The sequence below is a fragment of the Pocillopora verrucosa genome, chromosome 7 (genome assembly GCF_036669915.1).
Source record: "Pocillopora verrucosa isolate sample1 chromosome 7, ASM3666991v2, whole genome shotgun sequence".
NCBI lineage: Eukaryota > Metazoa > Cnidaria > Anthozoa > Scleractinia > Pocilloporidae > Pocillopora > Pocillopora verrucosa.
In genome coordinates, this window is record NC_089318.1 from 14,473,628 (window position 1) to 14,495,511 (window position 21,884).

General features: G+C 36.3%; 5 protein-coding genes and 1 pseudogene across 6 annotated transcripts in view; 1 reads left to right on the forward strand and 5 right to left on the reverse strand.

Annotated features, from left to right (window-relative positions):
• The window catches only part of LOC131788554 (uncharacterized), a 2,086-nt gene extending 43 nt beyond the window's left edge, over positions 1–2,043 (reverse strand). Inside the window, exons 1-3 of the mRNA XM_059105639.2 lie at positions 768–2,043; positions 566–654; positions 1–428 (exon numbers count right to left, since the gene is read on the reverse strand). The exon at positions 1–428 is cut by the window's left edge and continues 43 nt beyond it. Of these exons, the coding sequence (XP_058961622.1) occupies positions 1–428; positions 566–654; positions 768–965 (715 nt within the window). The 5' untranslated portion in view covers positions 966–2,043. The remainder of the gene's footprint in view (positions 429–565; positions 655–767) is intronic.
• The window catches only part of LOC131792397 (uncharacterized), an 11,311-nt gene extending 6,796 nt beyond the window's left edge, over positions 1–4,515 (reverse strand). Inside the window, exons 1-5 of one of the 2 annotated variants that reach the window (XM_066169906.1) lie at positions 4,392–4,515; positions 3,040–3,317; positions 2,635–2,749; positions 1,939–2,061; positions 1,109–1,142 (exon numbers count right to left, since the gene is read on the reverse strand). In XM_066169906.1, the coding sequence (XP_066026003.1) occupies positions 1,109–1,142; positions 1,939–2,061; positions 2,635–2,749; positions 3,040–3,317; positions 4,392–4,482 (641 nt within the window). In that variant the 5' untranslated portion in view covers positions 4,483–4,515. The remainder of the gene's footprint in view (positions 1–1,108; positions 1,143–1,938; positions 2,062–2,634; positions 2,750–3,039; positions 3,318–4,391) is intronic. The other variant, XM_066169907.1, reaches the window with a different exon arrangement.
• The window catches only part of LOC131792380 (uncharacterized), a 273,486-nt gene that overhangs the window by 23,115 nt on the left and 228,487 nt on the right, over positions 1–21,884 (forward strand). The window lies entirely within an intron of this gene.
• On the reverse strand, positions 6,342–10,982 carry LOC131792393 (uncharacterized). The gene is made up of 7 exons (XM_066169909.1): positions 10,940–10,982; positions 9,407–9,672; positions 9,058–9,172; positions 8,648–8,776; positions 8,242–8,275; positions 7,521–7,647; positions 6,342–7,315 (listed from the first exon to the last, which is right to left on the reverse strand). Exons 1-7 carry the CDS (start codon positions 10,965–10,967, stop codon positions 6,794–6,796), a joined length of 1,221 nt encoding a protein of 406 aa, XP_066026006.1. The 5' UTR covers positions 10,968–10,982; the 3' UTR covers positions 6,342–6,793.
• Positions 13,280–18,625, reverse strand: LOC131792396 (uncharacterized). The gene is made up of 6 exons (XM_059109763.2): positions 18,507–18,625; positions 16,677–16,975; positions 15,867–15,981; positions 15,629–15,665; positions 15,277–15,415; positions 13,280–14,933 (listed from the first exon to the last, which is right to left on the reverse strand). Exons 1-6 carry the CDS (start codon positions 18,580–18,582, stop codon positions 14,412–14,414), a joined length of 1,188 nt encoding a protein of 395 aa, XP_058965746.2. The 5' UTR covers positions 18,583–18,625; the 3' UTR covers positions 13,280–14,411.
• On the reverse strand, positions 19,251–19,874 carry LOC131792370 (protein unc-13 homolog C-like; annotated as a pseudogene).

Below are 21,884 nucleotides of genomic sequence, written 5' to 3' on the forward strand. Positions count from 1 at the left end.
AAATGTTTTTACAATCGCATGCTTTCCTGTTGACATATATCATAACTTTTTCAACTGGAAAATTTGGAGCAATTTTGACCTGACCACTGGATAAAACGTAACGTTTTTTTGAATTGTTAAGGACAGTTTTTAACTTAACAGGAAAGTCAACTGCTATTCCTTGTCCAAGTTGATTGAAATAATAGTACCAATATGGTGGAAGTTCAAATCGAGTAAAATCATTTTTTTCATAGAGTATACTAACTCCGTCTTCTGCTCTTTTACCTTTTCCTTTAAAAACGTATCTCACAATATCATGATCCATTCTAATTTCAGTGGAATAAAGAACTTTAACCGCATTCGATTTTAGGATTGAAAGAATGCCTTCCAGAAATGCAACTGATGCGCTCTGTAGTCTTTCCACGGTAACAGTGGGGTTGCTGTATGCCCTAGAAAGTTTTTAATGCAGAAAACAAAACATAAGATTGGAATCGAAAACGTGTTACGGTTAAGACGATCAAACCATCTTCTATAATGAAGCTCACATTTAAGCTTAAAATCACCATCGAAAACAAACTAAATATACCTGATAAGATGCTCATTCAAATGAGCCGAAGGCTCCCACGTGCTTGTCCACAATGGCCAGTCCTTCCATTTTACTAGGTATTCAAAGTCCTGAAATTGTCAGAGATTGATTAGAGCTGTTTATGAACTTACTTCGATTGTAGTATAAATTTCATCCGAAGTAAAATATAGCTGCAGGAACATAAAAGGGTCAATACACATACCTCGTTCTTCAATCTTCGCCGGCTGATAAGTCTCTCCACAAAATAAACTTTAGATCCGCTTTTAAATTTTCTCCTTCCTTTCAAATGAACTTCTAAATCCACTGTAGAAAGAACATTTAGTGCTTTATAATCAACTCGATTCCTCCGCGGAAATCTACTTCGCTCCATGTTTACATGAAATCTGACGCCATAGCGCATGAACAGTAGAACCTGAAGAAACTACTGACCTCGCGGACCGCGGGAGTAAAATGTCTCGGATTGCTGGTAATGGTATTGTCAACTATATTTTTATTTGTCTTTCTATTATCAAGTCAATTCTTCCCTTCTTTTCTTTAACTTACATGTCCTTTTCATAAGCCTCTTTACAACTCGAAGCTGCAAGGATAAAAGTATTGAAACGGAGTCAAAAGTTTCCAATGACTATTATATTAAGCAATTATTGATGAGGTTGAGCTTGATACCATGAATCATCAGAACCCAGGTCTGAGTTATCTCTAAAGCCAAGAGCTGATGCAAAAGCTCGACAAGATGCACTTCACGGACGAGGGCTTGGAAGATATGAACTCGACATGACAAGGGAAATATCTGCCGTATATATTTTATTTATCACGACAACTTCAAACCCTCTTGTATATTCATTGAATGTTCTCGACCGATCAATTTTTTTTTATAATAAGTCTAGTGAATAATAATTAACTTAATATGACTTAGAATTTTAAATAAAGCTAAATACAACCCCTTTTTTGTTCTTTGAATATTGATTCCAGTGTAAACACAGCCTCAGTTCAACATTGGCTGTAGGATAACTGCTCATCCCTTCGACCTCTAATAGTGATTTGCATCCAAATTCCCATTATAAAATTACCTCTGAATCACACATTAAGGTTAGGTGAGTAAAGATAACGATCGCATTCTAAAGAAGTCTGATTATTTTAAAGGTTCTACTTGTCAGCACCTCAGGAAGTGTGTGGAGAATAGTTGAGAGGATATGCATAGAATATGCATAAAGAGCTAACATCCTCACGGAAAGCGTGTCCACACCCCACTGTCAGGATATTAAGCCTGACTCATTCGCTTCAGGTCAAACTGCTCTTTAGAATGTTCCTCTCTTCCGATCTTAGTAAAAAATGATAGCCTATTATTAAATCATCTGTGTTCTGTTTTGCATTACCCGAAGTATCGCAATTCTCTCCATAATATCCAGGTGGACAAATGCAATTGTAAGTTCCCTTGCTATTTTCGCACTGATGGGTGGGCTTGCAGTTGTGTGCAGCCTCAGTACACTCGTTGATATCTGAAAATATGTTCATAGCTTCAGAACTGCCTCAAAATCAGTTGGATGATAGTGCGTTTTGTTGAATCATACGTTCCTAAATATCCATCACAGAAGTTATGACATGCTATGATATATCTATTATTTCGTTAGGTGGCCAGGCTGTTTTATTCATTTCTATAATAAGAGACAAAAGCAGCTGGCATGCCTCTCATTGGTGGATGGTTGACAGCCCTCAACTCAACATAATAATAAAATAAAAATCTTTAAATTCTTGAAGAAAAAAAGAAAACAACAGCAACAACAACGTTCCCAGGTGGTCACCATTTTGACGACATCAACACCAGCACAAGACAACATTGCAATAGGGGGAATGTGAGGGGGAGGGGGGGGATAAATGAAAGTTATAGAAAAAAACAAAAAGTAGTAGAGCGTGCCAAGACTTTTGCCACTTATTGTATACTTAAAATTTTGAATTCTTCAAATAAGGATGGGGTCAATATCAGAATTTGCAAGTTTGTCAATCTTCCTTATATCTAGGTTTACATGTACAGGTGTGTACAAAGTCACTTTAAGGAATCAGCGTTATCATACCTTCATCACAAGTTTGGCCCCTGAATCCAGCTGTACACAAGCAGCGGTAACCTTTGTTGGTAAAACCCCTTTGACAAATGGCGTTATTCTTGCAAGGATTCTCGACGCAAGCACTCTATAACGAATCGAACCATACGAAAAAAACGCTGCTTCTTTTAGGCTGTTTGTATCAAAAATATAATTTCTTAGAGATCAGGCAATACAGATTTGCAAGGGAAAAAATTGAGATTGTAATGAAACTTGTAAACCGACTATTAACCCACAAAAATAAGCAAAAATTGTTAAAAAAGAAAAATGAAAGGTTAACAGAGGTGATCGGCGAGATAAAACAGGGGAAAATAAAGAGGACTTTCTTTTTTGTGATGAAGTGTTGACCTAGAGCCCTTCTGGCTAAATTGCAGTTACCTCAGCCGCGTGATAGAAGTAGTTTTCCTCCTCAATCAAATCGCCTTCGTGTCCTTCGTGTGTGACATTATTCAATTCACATTTGTATTTCCTATTACCATCCACTCCTTTCTCAAGATTGATACTGACACAGTCGGGTTCCATATAACACACTGTTTCGCAGAACTCCTTCACCATAACTTCGACGGCGCGGATCACGTGGTTTTTAAGACGTTTCCCGTTAAAAGCTTTTTCAGGCCCGAACTCCAAATGACGGCATTGGTCCGCATCACTGTATTCTTAAGAGATAAAGGGTTTCATTAATGTGTTTTAGATTAACAACGATAAAATATGAATCTTACATCTATTTATAAAGAAATCATCTCTCACAACCCTTTACATGGCGCAATATCCTTCAGAGTTCTGCTCATACTGCGCAGGTTAAATTTGGAAACGTCTCTTTTCACTCTTAATTAAACATAAGGTTTATTTCGGCTCTAGAAGCGGATAGATGTTTACCGCCCGCATTGAAATAATTAACGACGAGAGAGAAAATGCAATACGCTTTTTGAGCGCTAGGAGGTTGCTTTTTCATGCCATCTTTGACGTGCTGGAACGTAGGCGATGGAATACTGGGACCGACACTGCACACAATCCCAAATTAATTAATTGAATCTTTCGGGGTAAGGTAAAGTTCCGTAAAATTGATATTGAAGAACCACGTTATGGTGTAGAAGTAATTTCAGAGCAGTTGTAAAGCAGCCATTCCAGACTTAGCGATGTTCCAAAATAGTTTTAGTCGGTAAACTGTGCAGTTTCCTCAAAATGAGCCTAATCTGCTGCAACGTTTCAAGATTTTATTTCGGCATTAAGAGGAGAAACCCTTAAAACGTCTTCAAGACTCGCGGGCTGAATATCGATTGCGCAACCTTAACGATAAGTCAAAAACAGGGACTTCATCGTTTTAAGTCCCAAAAGTCGCAAAAACAGCTTCTTTTCACTTAATCCGACTGAAAAAGGGTTGTCTATTCACTCTTTCAATAGCATCTAAATCATTGATGACAGAACATTGGGCAATAGGGGGAAGATTACCTATCGAAGTCGATCTGGGGACTTAAACCGCGAAAGTATATTGGATCGATGCAGACAGATAGCTGCAAAAATTTCACAGGATCGATGCAGATAGCTGCAAAAGTTTCATAGGATGGGCGCCATCGTAGTAAATTATTTCGAAAGAATTGTACTTAAACATCTCGTTAAACAAATAAAAAACCAAAAAAAACACAAAAACAAAGCCAGAGTCAGGTCCATATGCCAACAACAGGAAAAGCGCTACATTGTTAAGACGTAATATGATTTTTGTCGATACTAACCCTGTGATTCAACAGCCCTGAGGTTCATGACGCAAAGTTTCATCAAAAGAACGCAGATAAAAACGGTATCCATAGCCAAATTGTTCAGCATTTATTCGATTCATTTACTCTTGCTTAACGAAATATACCGTTGAAGCTTATCAATTATCCCTGTCATTTATACGTCATTCGTAACCTGTAGAATCATAGTTATGGTGTAACAGTTTTCGTCAATCATGATTTATTTAGTGTTTATTGTTTCAGCTATTATCACGCGAAAGGCCTCGATTGCAGTTTCTTCTAAGCGATATGATATTTTATATGTTTCATATATAGATTTTATATTTGTCAGAAACGGCTTTCGTTCACGCAGGCAAGACTCTGATTATGAAAAACCTAACCTGCATACATAATGATCTATTTGACGCATACTATCTGGTGCTCTTCTTAGCATAATAAATGAGTGCATATTGCGGTCAGAGTTTCCTAAATAATTGTTCTCAATTTTCCATAGAGTGGCGTCAAATACGTGAAAATTTGGTGACTTCGCTTCCTTGTGGGAATTTCTATGCCCCTCAAATGTCATATCATAAAACCTGCCACGAATATCAACCTTGGAGAAGATTGAATAAAACTAGAAGTGACAAAGTCTATTCAATTATTTTTGAATATCTGAATGGTTTGTTTATAAAAGTATGACAGGTTATGCTCGGTCTGGAGTAGAACGAAATAACAGTCCTGCTGAGACGAAACAGATAGAGGACTCTCACATTTTCATTAAAACATCAATAGGTTAATGGATATATGGTCTCTATCAGAAAATGACTGGAAATTTCTTGAGTTTTGACATAGATTATTTTTTATTTTATTGCCTCTTATAGCTGTTGCTGCTATTGGAATACAGGATCCATGAAAAATACATAACTAGATTATTTTTTTTCCTTTCTTAATATTTCCTGCTTTGTCTTTTTGTTTTGTTTTGGCTTGGTTTTAGTTTGTTTTGTTTTTTTTGCTGGAAAGGTAATGAATTATCGCTAACTTTTTTGAAGGAAATTGTGATGTGCAATCCATGTGAATCTTCGCCGTCGTTAATTAAAGTCGTTCTTCACAGGAGGATCTGAATGGTGTTAACCGTTTGCCGTAAAACGGCCAACATATTAAAACGTTGGGCGTAAAAAGAAATTGTTTAACCAGTAGTCTTTAAATAGTTTTTTAAATATGTGAACCGCTGAAGAAAATTGTATTGACAGCAATGGAACTATATTAACTGTTAGCCGTTAAATGGCCAAAAGTTTAACCCTTAGCCGTAAAAGTCATCGCCCCATTGAGACTCTTTCAGCGGTTTTACCCATTTTCTAAGAATCATTATAGCAAGGTTTCCTTAATTATCTTAAGAGATAACTCAACATGAAGCAAAAATGACCTGTGATATTGAATAGCGGTAACTTGTCAATATTAATGGAAACTGTGACAAACTGGCAAATAACTGGTTAAAGCTTATCGCGATTTCCTGTTTCCCTCACTTGCAGTATCTAGAATTGAAAAGAAATGCCCTGTGTGTTCAAATTCGCAGTAGATTCAAAGGAAGACAAAAAATTTCTTGAGATGGTGTAATTTCTTTTTGCGCTCGTATTTTGAGTGATATTCTGTAGGCTGTTTGCGATTCTCAGCTTACCTACTGTCTTATAATCCAAGAGTCATTTAGAAAATGTCTAAATATTCCTTCCATTCTATGGACTAATTATGAATTTAGATTATAATGGAATTAACATGTCGGTAGGCGCCGATATAATTAACATGTTGGTAAGCTTCGCCAATATAACAAAGAACTTTAAAGCACAGTATACTTCAAGTTTTGGGCAACAAAAACTCCAACAAAGTGAAATTTAATATTAGACATGCTACACCTAAAGCTTGATATCAAATTTGATCAAATATCTCATTTTAAAAGATCTACATCTCATTGCTGATTAAAGGAAAAATCATTAAATCCCAAATTATCTTATAACTTGATTCTTAAAGTTAGACACTCGGGTATTTATGTCATGACTGATTCATTTTCGTCGACTTTTATTTACGTACTCGTCCAGATCTGTCCATTCTCCTATTCATTCATTTTCAATTATCAAATTTTATCAAATATCTCATTTTAAAAGATTTGCATCTCATTGCTGATTATAGGAAAAATCATTAAATCTCAAAGTATCTTATAACTTGATTCTTAAAGTTAGACATTCAGGGTACTTATGTAATGACTGATTCCTTTTTTTCGACTTTTATTTACGTACTCGTCCTGATATGTCCATCCACCTATTCATTCATGTGAAATTTTATTGCCCTGATAACGATTCCCGGCCGTTTAAGGTTCCAGTAACACCATTTTATCGTTTCGTGCACGTGGTATCTTTCCCGAGTAGTGCTTTCTACTGCACTAAGATGTACCCCATTGTTCTGATATCACTTTTTCCATTATCCGACCCATAAAACCATGAGGCTGCATTTCCACATGTTATAGAGTTATCAGGATCACCCCCAGTACCAAACCCAATTCTGGAATCACAAGTATTGCACTCATTTTCATTGTTACCAAGTATTCCAATTCTAGCTCTAGAATGACGTTCATCAGAGACAGCATTAAAGCCTTCCTTGTTACAACGGAGTTGTAAAGAACCCTTCGAACCAATCAACGCCTTCCATTTCTCGCGACCCAGTGATGTGCTTCGATATCTTTCGTCCGCAATCAGCGAGTATAGAGAGTCGGCCTGTTTTTTGATGACGATGAACTTGAGCTGTTGGTCGATCTTCATACCGAGACAGATCTTAGAGAAGGGCGTGTTCCAGTAAGTCGATAACTTGGTCTCTTGCCTATCAAACGCAGTCTGTCCGCCAAAGGGGCTGTATTCGTTCTTATCAGTCCAGTAGTGTGAGCCAAAGTGGAAGGTGTCCTTAAATAAATACGTTTAAAAAAACAAATAAATTAATAGATAATTAATGAGCTTAAAAAGGCGAATTAAACGAAATGGGCATAGTCAACTCTAGCTGCATGTTGAAGGTACTGGCTATGGGGTAAATTTTTATGAATGTGTCGGACGAGGAAGAAAACGAGCCGTTTTATAAAATAATAATAGACATATGAAAAAGGAACAAGACCTTATCACCATCGATTTTCATGACTGGCGTCCATCCTCCATTGCCACATCCATCGATTTTCATATGACAGAACACGGAAATTGGTTTTGAATCAATGTGCAATGTCACCAGTTTATCCACAGTCGATCTGTTGAAAAAAATCGTGTTATCGAATGTACTTGCACGTGAGATATTAATAAAACTGAAATTATACCACTGATATTAAACTCGAGAGATGTCGTTCTCTAGTACACGAAGTACAGTAAAGTTTTTATATGAATTTTAACGTTTTGCCAATAATGGACGAAACGTCGGGGACACTTGACAAGCGACATCAATCTTTTTTTCTTTTTTTACAATCTTTTTCTTCCATACTCATTTGATATATCAAACCACACTATTGAAAGCAAATTTAAAAAGAAAAAATATTTTGCTCGATATTTATACCCCTACCAAAAGTTGACCGAAAAGGAATAAAAATAAAACTCCCCCTAAAAAAGAGTTTTTCGCAATGAAAAAAAGCTAATAAAAATATCTTAGCAGACCTTATTTTCACTTCTGCTCAAGTAGTGCTCATAAGTGCGAAGATCTCTTTCAAATTCATGCCTTTATCCGCAGTTCAAATATATATGACTTTCATATATTCACAGTCGTTTAATATCTTATCAGTTTACTTCTATAAGTTAATTGTCTGATTTTACAATGATATCTAAGTGTTATCTTAAATCAAACATTAACTCACGTGTTCCTGTCATAAACTTCCTTGCACGTAGAAACTAAATGTCCAAATTTGTAAGACAATAGTAAAAGAGAAAGAAAAAATAGACATATAAGTAAGCTTTTTTGCAAACAAAAAAAAGTGACACCTCTTACACTGGCTTTGGACAGTTGTTGGTACTGTAGCTTCACCAACTTCAGTATTTTGTTTAAAATGGCAGTGGATTTGAGTGAACTTTCTTGTCCTAATCTGATTTTATTATACTCCATATCACTCGTTCGCTTCGCTAGCGTTAGTCTGCAATTTTTTGATAATCATGATAACGTCCGTCTTTGGAAACTATATATAAGTGACAGTGATTTTTTACGCTTATAGACTTAATAAATAATTAAAAAGGTGGAGCTAAGGTGTATCTTGCATAAAGGGTCACCCTTTCTAATGCATTTCTTTCCATCTCCCAAATAATCAGTTATGCATGTGCAATTGTACGATCCCTTGGTGTTGTTGCACACGGCATTGGTACCACAGTCGTGATTTCCAATAGTACATTCATCGATATCTGAAAAGGTATTCCAAAAGTTAATCGAAGAAAATAGTTAACGTCCTGTTGAGGAATGAAATTGCTTGATATTCTTGTTTCTCATTTAAAAATAAGAAGCAGTCGAAAAATATATAGATAGCGCATAAAAATATGTACAGATAGCACATTCATCTGTATCTGAAAGGCAGAAGAGGATGCATTTAGGGGGAAGAAAGGGTATTCTTAACATTTCTGCCCATACACGTAAACGTAGAGGTAGTATAGCACCAGGTAAGATAGATAATAAGAGAACATTTCACCTTCATCACATGTCGAGCCCTTAAATCCAGCAGTACACAAACAGTGATATCCTTTGTCGGTAAAACCGCTTTGACAAGTGGCGTTGTTCTTGCATGGGTTGTTTACACAAGCGCTCTGACCCGAGGGGAATAAAGTAAACTTTTCAGTAATACAATTATGTCTTTTGAGGCGGCGAAGTACCACTGGCTAACTTGCAATGACAGTGATGTTCAGTAGAGGTATAAATTCACAAACAAAATTTACAAAGCCTAAATATATAGGGTAACCCTACGTGTAAGCCTGCACCGTATTTCTGTCAAAAAAAAATTTTACACACTGTAAATGAGGTTACATAGACAATTTACTTGCCTCAGCTGCATGGTAAAAATAATTTCCGTTTTCTATCAGTTCGTGATTGTGACCTTCGTGAGTAACATTATTCAATTCACATTTGTACTTTCCTTTTCCATCCACTCGTTTATCAATATTGATACTGACGCAGTTGGGTTCCATATAACACATTGTTTCACAGAACTCCATTACCATGACTTCATTGATGCGAACCAGGTGGTTTATTAAGCGTTTGCCGTCAAATGCTTTTTCAGGCCGGAATTTCAACTGACGGCATTGGTCTGCTTCAGAGAAGTCTTCAAAGTTGAGAATGTAATGGAAATGAATTAACGACATTGTGAATCTGTACTTATAATATAGCTGGCAACACCCGTGGGTAATATCAAGCTAATCCGGTGTTCTGATTGGCTAGCCGAGTGGGCAAGACAGGCCAATCTCTCCCGCTTGAAATTGGCCGCCTTGGTCCCGCGCAATAAAAATTGCCTGGAGAGGACCTACAAAGTTCGCAGTTTGTCTTCGACAATTTCGGCAATGGAGTCGCAAAAAAAAACAAACAAACAAACAGCAGAGGACAAGCAAACAAAGAAAACATGAGCAATCACTTTAAGGCGATTGTGCTACAAAGAGTGGAAAATAACAAAATAAAATAAAATAAAAAAACAAAGCGATATCAAAGCATGGAAGCAATTTTGTCGCTCAGAAAACAAGGAGTCTCACCGAGCAAGAACTGAATTTCCTCTGATTCAGTCTTTTTAAAAGTACAAAGTAACCCATTTAATCCCTTGATTTTAAAATTTGTTGAATGAAAAACGCGCAAGCGCCATCACTGTTGGCTTTCTTTCCCAACGTTCGAAAATAAACAAATCATACTTGATTCTTATTAAGGTGGAATCTTTTTTTTTTCCTATGTACTAAATCCCACAAGCCTTGTTCTAATTTTGAGTTTTTATGGACATTGACTTTGTCTCGGCCGATATCCAGCCACCTTTCCCTCACGTTAGGTCAATGACGCATATCTATTTCGCTGAAAGCATAACTACTCGACGTTCTGTGAATTAGAAGCGTTGCGAGCTTTCTTATACATCATGATCACCCACAGATCGACTTAGAGCCTTCAGTTTTTCGGCTAGCAAACTTTCTCGAATGCTTAAGAAAGAAGCTAAAACGAAAACTTCCAGTCGTGTCAGAGATTAAGAAGCATTTATAGCCAAGTAGATTATCCTTATCTTTTTGAAGAGAGGGGAAAAATGCAAATGTCAGTGTCACACTAGATCGTTTTAAAAGAAAGCAATTGATCATCTTTTTGTTAATTATAATCCTACTCATAACTCTAGTGTTTTTTATCTATGGTTTTACATCAATTTGGAGGAATCAATATGCCTTTTTCGCCAACAAACCCCACAAGAAAGTCAAGAAAATATAAGAGAGTCCAAAATAAGCCGGCAGTTAAAATGAGCGGACTGAGCTGTAAGTAAAAATGACTTATTGACCCGTACAAAGGAACTAATAAACTACATTGCTGTAGGTGAGAATAAATTTGCTTGAAATTACCTTTTGATGTCATAGACTTGATCACCATGGGGCATGATAGAATCATACAGATACAAACGGTAAGCATGGCGCAAATGATTTTTACGACTGGTGTGTTTCAACTATGCTCAACTCCACAAGTAATTAAAGTCTTACCGTGTCTTCTTTATCATCGATACTTAATTTCTTCTAAGTAAATAAGAACTGTAAACCGTCAAAAGCTCTCATTATTATCTCAATATTTTTCTCTCTTTTTTTATCTTTCGTTTTTTTCCTTTTGTTCTTTTTTTTTCTCCCTCTTATATTCTCTTTTGTCTCCTCAATCCGTATTTTGGATATAACATTTCGATTCTCTGGCTTTACACGTCTTTGTATCATCAGGTTTTCCCTGACCCCACACATAGATAGCAAACTATGTAAACATTATGTTGTGTCCGTGTTATATTTAGTGAAACCATCAGATGCCGTTTCAAGTTAACAAATATAGTAGTTCCAGTATTCCTGCTTATTCTTCTAATGGAGTTTTTTTTTTCTTTTACGCTTCTCCGTCTTCTTCCCTAGCTGTATTTGCGGAATATTTGAAATAATTTTTTCTAATAAAGTTCTGGCTTTAATTAAAATGATAATGTTATCAATGCGAAGTGCTCGTAAATTGTTAGCAATTGATATTGGGGGAAAATTGATAAATTTTCCCAAAGGGAAAAATTTAACAATAGGAACAGGAACAATGACAGGAATAAATTTAGCAAGAATAAACTTCCAATAAGATACAGCTGCACTGAAATCCCAAACAAACAGTTGGTTTTGCATAATGAAAGAAGAGCCGTCTCTCGCCCTAAAACCCTCTGCTTCCCATCAGAGAGCATAACGTCCAAGATGCGTAGTTTTGCAAACTCAGCGTCTTTCTTCTTTGAAAACACTAAAACATATGTTATTACTTAGGCCTAAAGAGTTAATATCGTCGTCTTCGATGTGGATGTTTTTCATATTTTTGTTATTAATTTTTTCGACTTGAGGAAAAGAAGTAATTAGTCTTCTTCCTTTCCATAACATCAACTAATTGCAACTTTCTAATAAAAGGTTGATGCCAGTGTCATGATTGTCAGGTGCCTTCAGAGCTAATTGACCGAGGGTGTCATAATATGATAATCATTGTTAGGTACCTGTTGGAAATTTGCCCATAGTAATAACAATAATGATTCAAAGAGTATTTCAAGGCTGTCCCAAGAACTTGTTGAAATCCAATAATGATTCAGCTTTCCATCTTTCATTAATTAAGGTTCAGCAGATGTTTTCTTGGCTTCTGAGCTAACAAGTTAATTTGTCTCTTGCTAGAAAATTGCCATGGAACCTCAGCCGGGAATTGATAAGTTCGTTAAACATTAATCTTAAACACCGTTACTTGTCAACCGGGGCGGGGGGAGAGAAGGGAGGGGAGATTTGACGGAAACAGCTAAGGAAGTTTCAAAAGGAGATATGCCTTTGGGGTCCTTAATTCCATTGCATTGTATAGGAGTGAAAAATAAAAGGCAGATACACCTGTCTTGTCATGTAGAAGAATTTATTGTGGTCTTCCAAGGATACTGTTACAGTCAGTTATTCTGAATATCCGAACTAACTGATACCATGGCTCTAAACTAAACAAGTCCCCTCGATTGCGTCAACTATTGTCTAACTTGTCCTTGTGATTCGGAATGAACTCTTAATATCGAATGGGTTTTTCTAGGGTAATTTGGAAACTAATAATAGAAATACAGACAATTGGTTTTAAACCCATCAAATATTCTCGCGAAGAGAATTATTTGCACTATTTAGAAGTCTAATTCACGATCTCCAAAGAGCGACCTGGGTGCCTGTGAACTCACTCTCTGTCAAGAAAAAGTGACAATTCATCAAAATACGTTATAAAGAAAAACTCGTCAAAGGAAGTTCCCTTACTCGGTACAATTTTGTCTATGTCTTTGAGTTTTTTATTCGGGAATGTTTCTTTTTTTTCTCTTGAAGTAAAGTTAGGGCAAGTGAATCAAAAGAATGGCCCAAAGATAAAAAGTTAACAATATAGCTATGCATTGATTATTTCACAAGAAAATTAAAATTAAAGAAAACTTTGTTGCTAAAACACTTGCGTGATTTCTTTCTACGATATGGGCTAATCCCGTCGCATTCAAATTTTATTACATTTTTTTACAGATTAATGCGCACAGCCTCTTAAATTTAGTAAATAACTCATAACTTGTATGGAAAAAGAATGTATGTATGCATACTCAATTAGCCACTCCTCCAGAAGGGCCTTTCAAAGCCAGTACGAACCAATTGGAAACAAACATTGTCAATAAATAAAATATTTAAAAAATTCCAACTATCTTGAGCAGACCAGTGACTATATACAAAGCGCAGCCATAGAGCTTAAGGCAACCGAGAAAAAATCCAGTTAGTAGCAAGGTGAAAGGCTTGAGCCAGGGACCAACATATCACAAGCCCAGAGCCCCTAACCACTCGGCCACCCTGTAATAGATAACGAGAGTGCCTCTACTTCTAACGAATTTGCATAATCCTCAGTTAATTATAGCCATCTCAATTTCCTCGAATATGATTGGTGGATAAACCGCCTTGTTTCACATAAATTATTGTGAAGAGTTGTAAACGGACAAATGGTTTAAATTGGACACCTTTTCTTGGATAGTTACATCGGCCAATCACATTGAGTATACTCATCGGACCTCGTTTCGTCCGATGCAGTCAATAATCATGCTTCTGATTAACATATCGGACTCCCACCTCCCTGTTCTTAGATTTGGTAAATCAATCGTATGGTAACAGACCGATTTGGACTCCACACGTTCCTATAACTATTTAGTAATCATGACTTGTCATACAGTCAATTACCATAATAAACTAGTGCCCCTTTCCCTCCAAAGCTTAAACATGTTCTATAGCTGTTTGGTGAAATACGGTTTTAATGTTTCTTCATAGAAGCTACGTAAACTAATCTCTGTTGACTTTAAATTTAAGGCATTGGAAATACTAGTTGGTGACATCTTAATCCTATAAAAAATGTATTTTTTCACGGTTCTCTTTCCCTGAGTTTCTTTCAGTGAAACCGCTTTAGACTACACACGTTCCTACAACTATTTAGTAATCATGACGTGAGAAGCACAATTTAAAGTCTTACAATCACTCACCAAGATAAACTAATGACCCTTTCACACCAGAGCTTAAACATGTTCTAAAGCTGTTTTGTTAATCACGGTTTAAATTTTTCTTCATAAAAGCTAATTAAACCAATGACTGTTGACTTCAAATTTAGTGCACTGAACATACAAGTATGTGACATCTTAGTTTTTGGGGGGTTCTCCGTCTCTGAATTTCTCCCAGTTAAACCGCTTTAACTAAACATGTTTTGCCGGTGTGAATGGGGTTCCAGTGAAAGCAGATTATCCTTATAGCTGCAACAGCGTTGTAAGACAAATTTGATCAGTAATGTAAACTCCATTCATTGAACCAATACGTAACCCATGGCTTTGATGCGTTTGTCTCCATTATCTGCCTTGTGCATAGCCAGAGCCACGTTTCCACAGGTGTTTTTGGCATCAATTCTTCCTTTTGTGCCAAACCCGAGCCTGGAGTCACACGAATGGCAGGAATCTTCGTTATTTGTCACAATGCCAATCCTTGCAGATGCCTCGCTATTATGACATTCTATGTTGAACCCTTCCTTATTACAATTGAGCTGTAAAGAGGCATGATCACCAAGTAATTTCTTCCACGTGTCACGACCCAGGGATGTACTGCGATATTTTCCGTCAGCGATCAGTGAATACAGAGAGTCAGCTTGCTTGTAGATGACAATGAACCTGAGCTGCTGGTCGAACATCATACCGAGACAGATCTTGGAGAAGGATGTGTTCCAATAACTGGGTAGCTTTGTTTCTTGATGGTCAAACCCAGTTTCACCCCCAGAAGGATTGTATTCCTTTTCATCAGTCCAAAAAGATTTGCCAAAGTGAAAGGTGTCCTGTATAAGAATGAGAACCCTTTCGTTCATGTTTTCTACATTGTTCAGGAATACAAAATTCTAAAACTATAATCTTATCTTGTTTCAAAGAAATACGGCTGATCATTTCGTCCGAACGAACCTTAAAAGGATTGTCTAGAAAAAGTTAGGCTATTACTTCTCAAAACGAAATATTCAAATTTATTTCAGCGTTGCTTTAATTTCAGATCGACCCACTCGGTGCAGGTTTCTCATTATTCATGTTTTGATGGACGCACTCTAACATGTTGGCCATAATGCTTTGGCAATTACTTTTGATGAAAAAAAGAAAAAAAGAAAAAAAAAAAAAGGGGAAAACTCAAACCTTGTTGCCGTCAATCTTCATGACCGGCGTCCATCCTCCATCACCACATCCAAAATCTCCCATGTGACAAAGAAGAGAGACTGGTTTCTCGCTTATGATCAGAGTAGCAAACTGACTCACGTTAAGCCTGTCGCGGACACTAATTTTTTTAAAGCAATTCAAACTTATAATGGTAATACTAATAGTACTAATTACATTGATAATGACAATGATAGTAATAATGAAAAAAATTGTTAGTAATGATCATGTCAAAGATTATAATTATGATATTGAAAGCGATGTTGCATGGCATAGTGATAATTGTCCCACTTTTGCCGTTTCTGTAATGATTATGAAAACGCACGTTACTTACTTGTGTGCGGCATATATTTCTTTACAAGACTTCAGTGCTTTAAGAAATGAAAAATGCATAAGTTAGAAGCTGCATCAGATGGAAACCGGTTATGAGAAACCTGATAAAAAAGCATGCCTTTGGGTTAACAATATCACATTCAAATGAATTGCTAGCTTCGAATGTGGTTTTTTTTACTCAAAATCTTAAAGTTAGTAAAATCGCTACGTACTTATTTTTATATGCTTAACAGTGTTACCTTTCTCGCAGTACTCTCCAGTGAAACCATTCTCACAGAAGCATTTAAAAGTATTATTTGTATAGTTTGTCTCACAAGCGCCTGCATTCTGGCAAGGATACGATGAGCAAGGTGACTGAAACGATATAACCATGAAATAATTAATAATGGCAATTAAACTGAAAAGGGGTGTGCAATTTGGTCTGAAATCATTCGAGTGATTTGAAATCATAATCATAATCATTGAATAAGATTTCAGACCAAAATTGCACGACACGAAGCTCATTACCACTTAATACAACTATTATTAATAATAGCTATTGAATTGAGTGGGGTGCAATTTGGTCCGAAATCATGCGAGTGATTAGAAATCACAAGTACGATTTTAGACCAAACTTGCACGCCACGGAGTTCGATTATCACTTAATACATCCATCATTAAATGGCAAAAATTTACTCGATCAAATACAGGATTTTTTATTCTATACAAATATGTTACTGACCCAGTACTGAGCTAGTCAGTAAAAATTTGCAAAAGTTGTCTGTCATTTCTTTAATCAATCGGTTACTTAAAGAAAGCCTTGAAATCTGATTGGTTGTCGTTTTTTAGTAAAGGTTTCGTTAATAAATCTCACCGATGAGAACCATTCAGATTGCAATGATCGCCAGTGATTTAAAAATTGATGTAATAAATATTCAGAGCGTAAATAATACAAGATTTCTAAAGCTTGAAGGAGGAATAAATTAGTGAGACTTTATGGGTGTGTAGGTATATTTAGCGAAAAAAATAAAAAGGAATGTCCATGAAAATACCCCAACAATAATATTAACCTTAAAATATAAGTGATGCGAACTCTGGTTTCTTCTGTATTCCTTCGGATTTCTGTATCTGTCGGAAGACAAGAACTCACACAATAATGTACCGTCTGCTCTTTTGGAGGAAGCCAGGTTCAAAGAAGAACATAGAGGATTACTGAGGCATTCAAAGGTGCAGTCAAAAACATCGTGTGCTGCAAGTGATCCAATGGAAGGTGTATATAGATAATGAAACGTTTCTTTGAGGATCACTCTCTGTCGAACCATTGGGGGAAGAGATATGGCGGTTTGTCTTTCAGGCGGTTTATATAGTTCTGTGGCGTTTAGGACACGTTCAGTGATATAAAAGAGAAAAGAGAGCTCTTTTCACAGACTCAGGCATATCATTGATCGATTATGAAACTGATACATCAGTTTCTTTATGAGTAACGTCGTCATTCATTTCGGTTTTCTTTGGTATCAATTCAAAAAAAATTATTCTTAGACTTGAATTGTGCTTGAGTATGTTTGATTACTTTCTCATGTCCTTTTATCAAATCTGTCATTGCAATAAAGTGTAAATGTGAATATGAAATTAACCATTTAATTGTGGGAAATTGTAGCAAATGCTGTCGTTCTACACATGAGTGTAGAGCGAAATACAGCGAAAATCTGTCTGACGAGTGCGTAAGCACGAACCACAGAGTTACAGGGAATCATGCGTGTTTCATTTTAGTCATTTTGAACTGTATAACCATTTATCAACTAATTTTTCTGCTTTTATCTTTAGTCTTACTTTGATCAGATGGATATTTCATTGAAGAAAAAAAGGAAGTTTAAGAATCAATAAATTTATAATTAATTGCTCTTGTTCTTTTCTAGCCAATTGACGCCCGGGGCCTTTGTCATTTTATGTAATAAATTGTGTGTTTATTGTTCCTCGTGATGTAAGATAGGAGATGAACCTCGTTCGTTTGTCTCACGATAGAGTCACTTTTGATATTGATCGCAACATCGCGATCAACATCAAAAGTGACTATCGTGAGGCAAAGAACAAAGTTCACCTCCTACCTTTTTCATTTTAGTTCTCTAAAATTGATTTCTTTATTTTATCGGTGTTGGTTTTGTTTTAATCCTTTCAAATGCTCAGCAGCTGGTTGAGTTCGTCAAGCTTTTAAAACTAATCAAGAATCGCGAACTGTGAAACAATAACACTTACCATACACTCTTGAAAAAATAGACTGGGTATCTTAAAAGTCGAGGAAATGGTGTCAGTGAACTGTCAAGCGCTCTCTGAGATTCTTTGAATTATTTTAATTTTTCCTTTAATAATCGCTATAACAATTATGAATTTCTATTTAGCGAACTGAGAATTTTAGACTTTTGGTTCTTCGCCCTTAATTTAACTTACTCAATAACCGTGCTCTGCATTATATGACAATGTAACGAGGTTAAAATTTGATTAGTTACCATGATATTTTGCTAGACATTAAAGCGAATTTTCTTAGTATAGGGGCCATGTAAGCCATTGAGAAAGCTTTATTGGCGAAATTTCTTTTCTGGATTCTCAAGGTGCATAATCGGGCAAAATTTGCTTAAGAAATTTAACAGTTACGATGGTTGATATTTTGACAAGGTGCCGCAGAAAAGTGTGGCAGACATCACTTTTTTAGCATACAAGACATGGTTTGGGACTGATTTAAAATAACTTTTTTCTAGTTATGAAATGATTTTAAAAAAGGGGGCTATATATATATTTTTTTTCTTCCACTTTTTTGCTCTTCAGAAAAAAATCTCACTAGTCGATTGTTGTATGTTCGACGATAGCAAATGAAATATGAAATTAAGGAATAAAATTTGTCTTACCTTTTGCACAAATTATCAAGGGGATCCAGTTACAAAGTAAAACCGTTAAAAACCAACTCTGAGCAAGATGGACCATGGCAGAAGAAAAGACCTTCAAGGAATTGAATAATCAGTCGAAGAGTGCGTTAAGTTAAGAAAAATGATAGTCGAACAGAAATCTAATGCTGATATTTTGCAGTGTTTGATTTACGCGATTCTTGGCACACCTGTCCAGCAACTGTTCTCGCGATCAGAAGCTTGACGCATGCGTATCTAAGCATACTGCTAAATAATTCAATGTACTCGATCAAGGCTCTGAGACGCGAAAATCTAAATTCATTAGTTCAACGGGATATTTTAGTTATCGCGACTAGTAGGATGATTGAGATTCTGTATTTGAACTGTTGAATTCGAGTCCACATGAATTTTTAAATATATCCAGTTGTTGAAATAATGCGTTAGCAGAATTAAGATTTGATAGTACAGAAGTGGTATTCTCTGCATATTGTAGAAGTTTGCGATTTTTAATTCCTTGTATTTCAGGATTTTCTCGAATTGAAATTGCCAAGGTTTTTAAGCCCAAGATAAAGAGATAGGGAGAGAGGGGGTCTCCCTGGCTCCAATGCAAATTTTCTGATGCTAAGTCATTATCTATAACATTGCATTACACCATCCTTTTTATCAAGCTTTTGATTTAGAGGGCAATTAAAATCTCATCGACAAATAAGATTTTCTTCACAATCTAAATTTTCTGCTTGCAACATTTTATGTAATTTTTTTATGGATTTCTTTAATCTCTCTTTGGAAGGTCGTCTACTATTCCAATATCAGTTCCTTTCAAGTTCTTATAGAATAAACGAACAAAGTCCTTTTCTTGGTAGAAGCTAAACCTTGCAATCACTGGTCTTGGGCGGCTTGACCTCCGATCTGGTGCCTCACTCGGAATCCGATGTACTCTTTCAAAGCGAAAATTTTTTAACATGTTTGTTCGGAATTTGCAATTTCGTGACAAACAGCTTTCTTATCAGTTCCTCGGTGTTTTCCCCTGATTCTTCTTTGACGTTGAAGATTTTTATGTTCTCGCGTCGCCTGTAGCCTTCTACGTTGATCTTTCTTCGGTTCAGGGCACCGATATCAGCGTCAAAGAATTCAATGTCTTCACTGTGTTCTTTATTTGTCTTGGTTGTTTCCACCATTTTTTTCTTTAAGGCGTTCAATCGCCTTCTCAGCATACTCCAATGAATCCTTCAAACTTTTCAATTCTTATCTCAGTTCACTTATTTCGTTCTTTAGCAATTCAATTTCCCCGCAAGCTGCAAGAAGTTCGTCTACTTTTGCATTCATTACGTCAAGACGATCCACATGCTCGGTATCGTCGTCCTTTTTCATTCTTTATTCCTTAATTTATAAGGGCTATCAGTTAATGAAGGGTTTGATAACAATAGCAATTTAGATAATCATCTCTAGCTTTGTCGACACGTCTTACCTCCACAGCCGCACTGCGAAAGCCATCCTCACCTTTACCAAAAAAAAAAAAAAAAAAAAAATTCAGTTATGAAGACGTTCCGAAGGTTTTTATTCAGAAATTGTTTGTACCAAGTAATGTATGAAGTACTCCCTCACAACGAATATTGTTTTGGTTCCTCGCAGTTAAGAACACGACTTAAGTGTTAATGAAAATAAGCCCTGAAAAAAAAATTTACTCCTGTACCAGGGATTTAAACCCATGACCTCTGCGATACCAGTGAAGCGCTCTGGTCATTATGTTGGTTACAAATAAACCCGCGAGGTGGTGAGTGTAAGTATATGAAAATCATATATGTGAACTGAATAGGCAAGTTCTCGAAACGTCAGCTGTAAAAACTCTTTACGGTGGCCGATTTATATCATCAACTCAGTTCATTAAAACCAGATCACCTCACTGTATTTGAAATAGGCTTGGGAAATTAATTGCTTATTCGGCGATATCCATCAATAATCACTGAATTGCGATTAACAAAAATTAAGCTACATTTGATGCGAAACGAGTCTCAGATATTTTTCACGAACAAATAAAAACAACGGCAAAAGCTGCCCAACTTTAATTGACTTCGAAAAGGACACTTTCATCACACTTCCAATCACGTGACATGTTTAAACCAATGGCGTGCGAACAAAACATAAGTAAACTTAAAAGTACTTCTATATTTATTTTACTCTCTTGTCATAGATTTTATTACAACTCGTAACCCCTAGGGAAAAGTGGAAAAATAACACCACCACACCACTAACACACCACTTTTGGTAACAACTTAAGGTTAAAACTTTGTACAGATGGTTCTCATCAAAGATATACGGCTTGATCTCGTGGGTCACAGACATCCGTTACCCAAAATGCAAAGCGCTTGTTTTCGAAGCGCTTGATATTGAGTCTTCTATTGAAACTTGGCTCATTACGTGTTCAACGTAAAGACTGTTTTTGTCTCTTGATATGGAGACATTTCCCTGTCGATGCCTTCTCGCCTCTCCAGCCTCTTATGTTTGCCGTTGTAAACTAAGCACGTCCCTTCGACTGCGTCAAACACTGTCTAACTTATCCTTGTGATTTAGAATGAACTCAAGGATTTAGTGATTTAGAATGATTTAGTGAGCACAGCCTCTGAAATTTAATAAATAATTCATAACTTAGTTGAACAAAGAATGTCTGTATGTATACTTAATTAACCACTTCTCCTAAAGGGCCTTTCAAATTCTATACGAACCAAATGGAAACTAACATTGCAAATAAACAAAGTATTTTAAAAATCCCAGTTTTCCTGAGCAGACCTGTGACTATATACAAAGTGCAGGCAAATAATTCAACTTAAGGCAATCGAGAAAAAATCCAGTGAGTAGCAGGGTGGAAAGCTTCAACCTGGGACCAACATAATTATGACAAACCCAGCACCCCTTACCACTCGACCACCCTGTAATAGATGCCAAGAGTGCTTTTATTTCTGACGACTTTTGCATAATCCTCAATTAATTATAACCATTCCAATTTCTTAGAATATGATTGGTGGATAAACCGCCTTATTTTTCATAAATTATCGTGAAGAGTTGTAAACGGACAATTGGTTCTAATTGGACTCCTTTTCTTGGACAGTTACTCAGCCAATCACATTGAGTATACTAAAATGTAATTCCTAAGTCACAAATGTGTCACTGTAAAGTAACCATGGCAATTAACATTTTACATACAACATTTTGTTTCCTTGTCTGAAATTGCAATGGTAATAATTAATTGGTAACAGGACTTCGTTTCGTCCGATGCAATAAGTAATCGTGCTTGTGATTAACATATCGGACTCCCACTTCCCTGTTCTTCGATTTGGTAAATCAATCGTATGATAAGAGACCGATTTGGACTCCACACGCTCT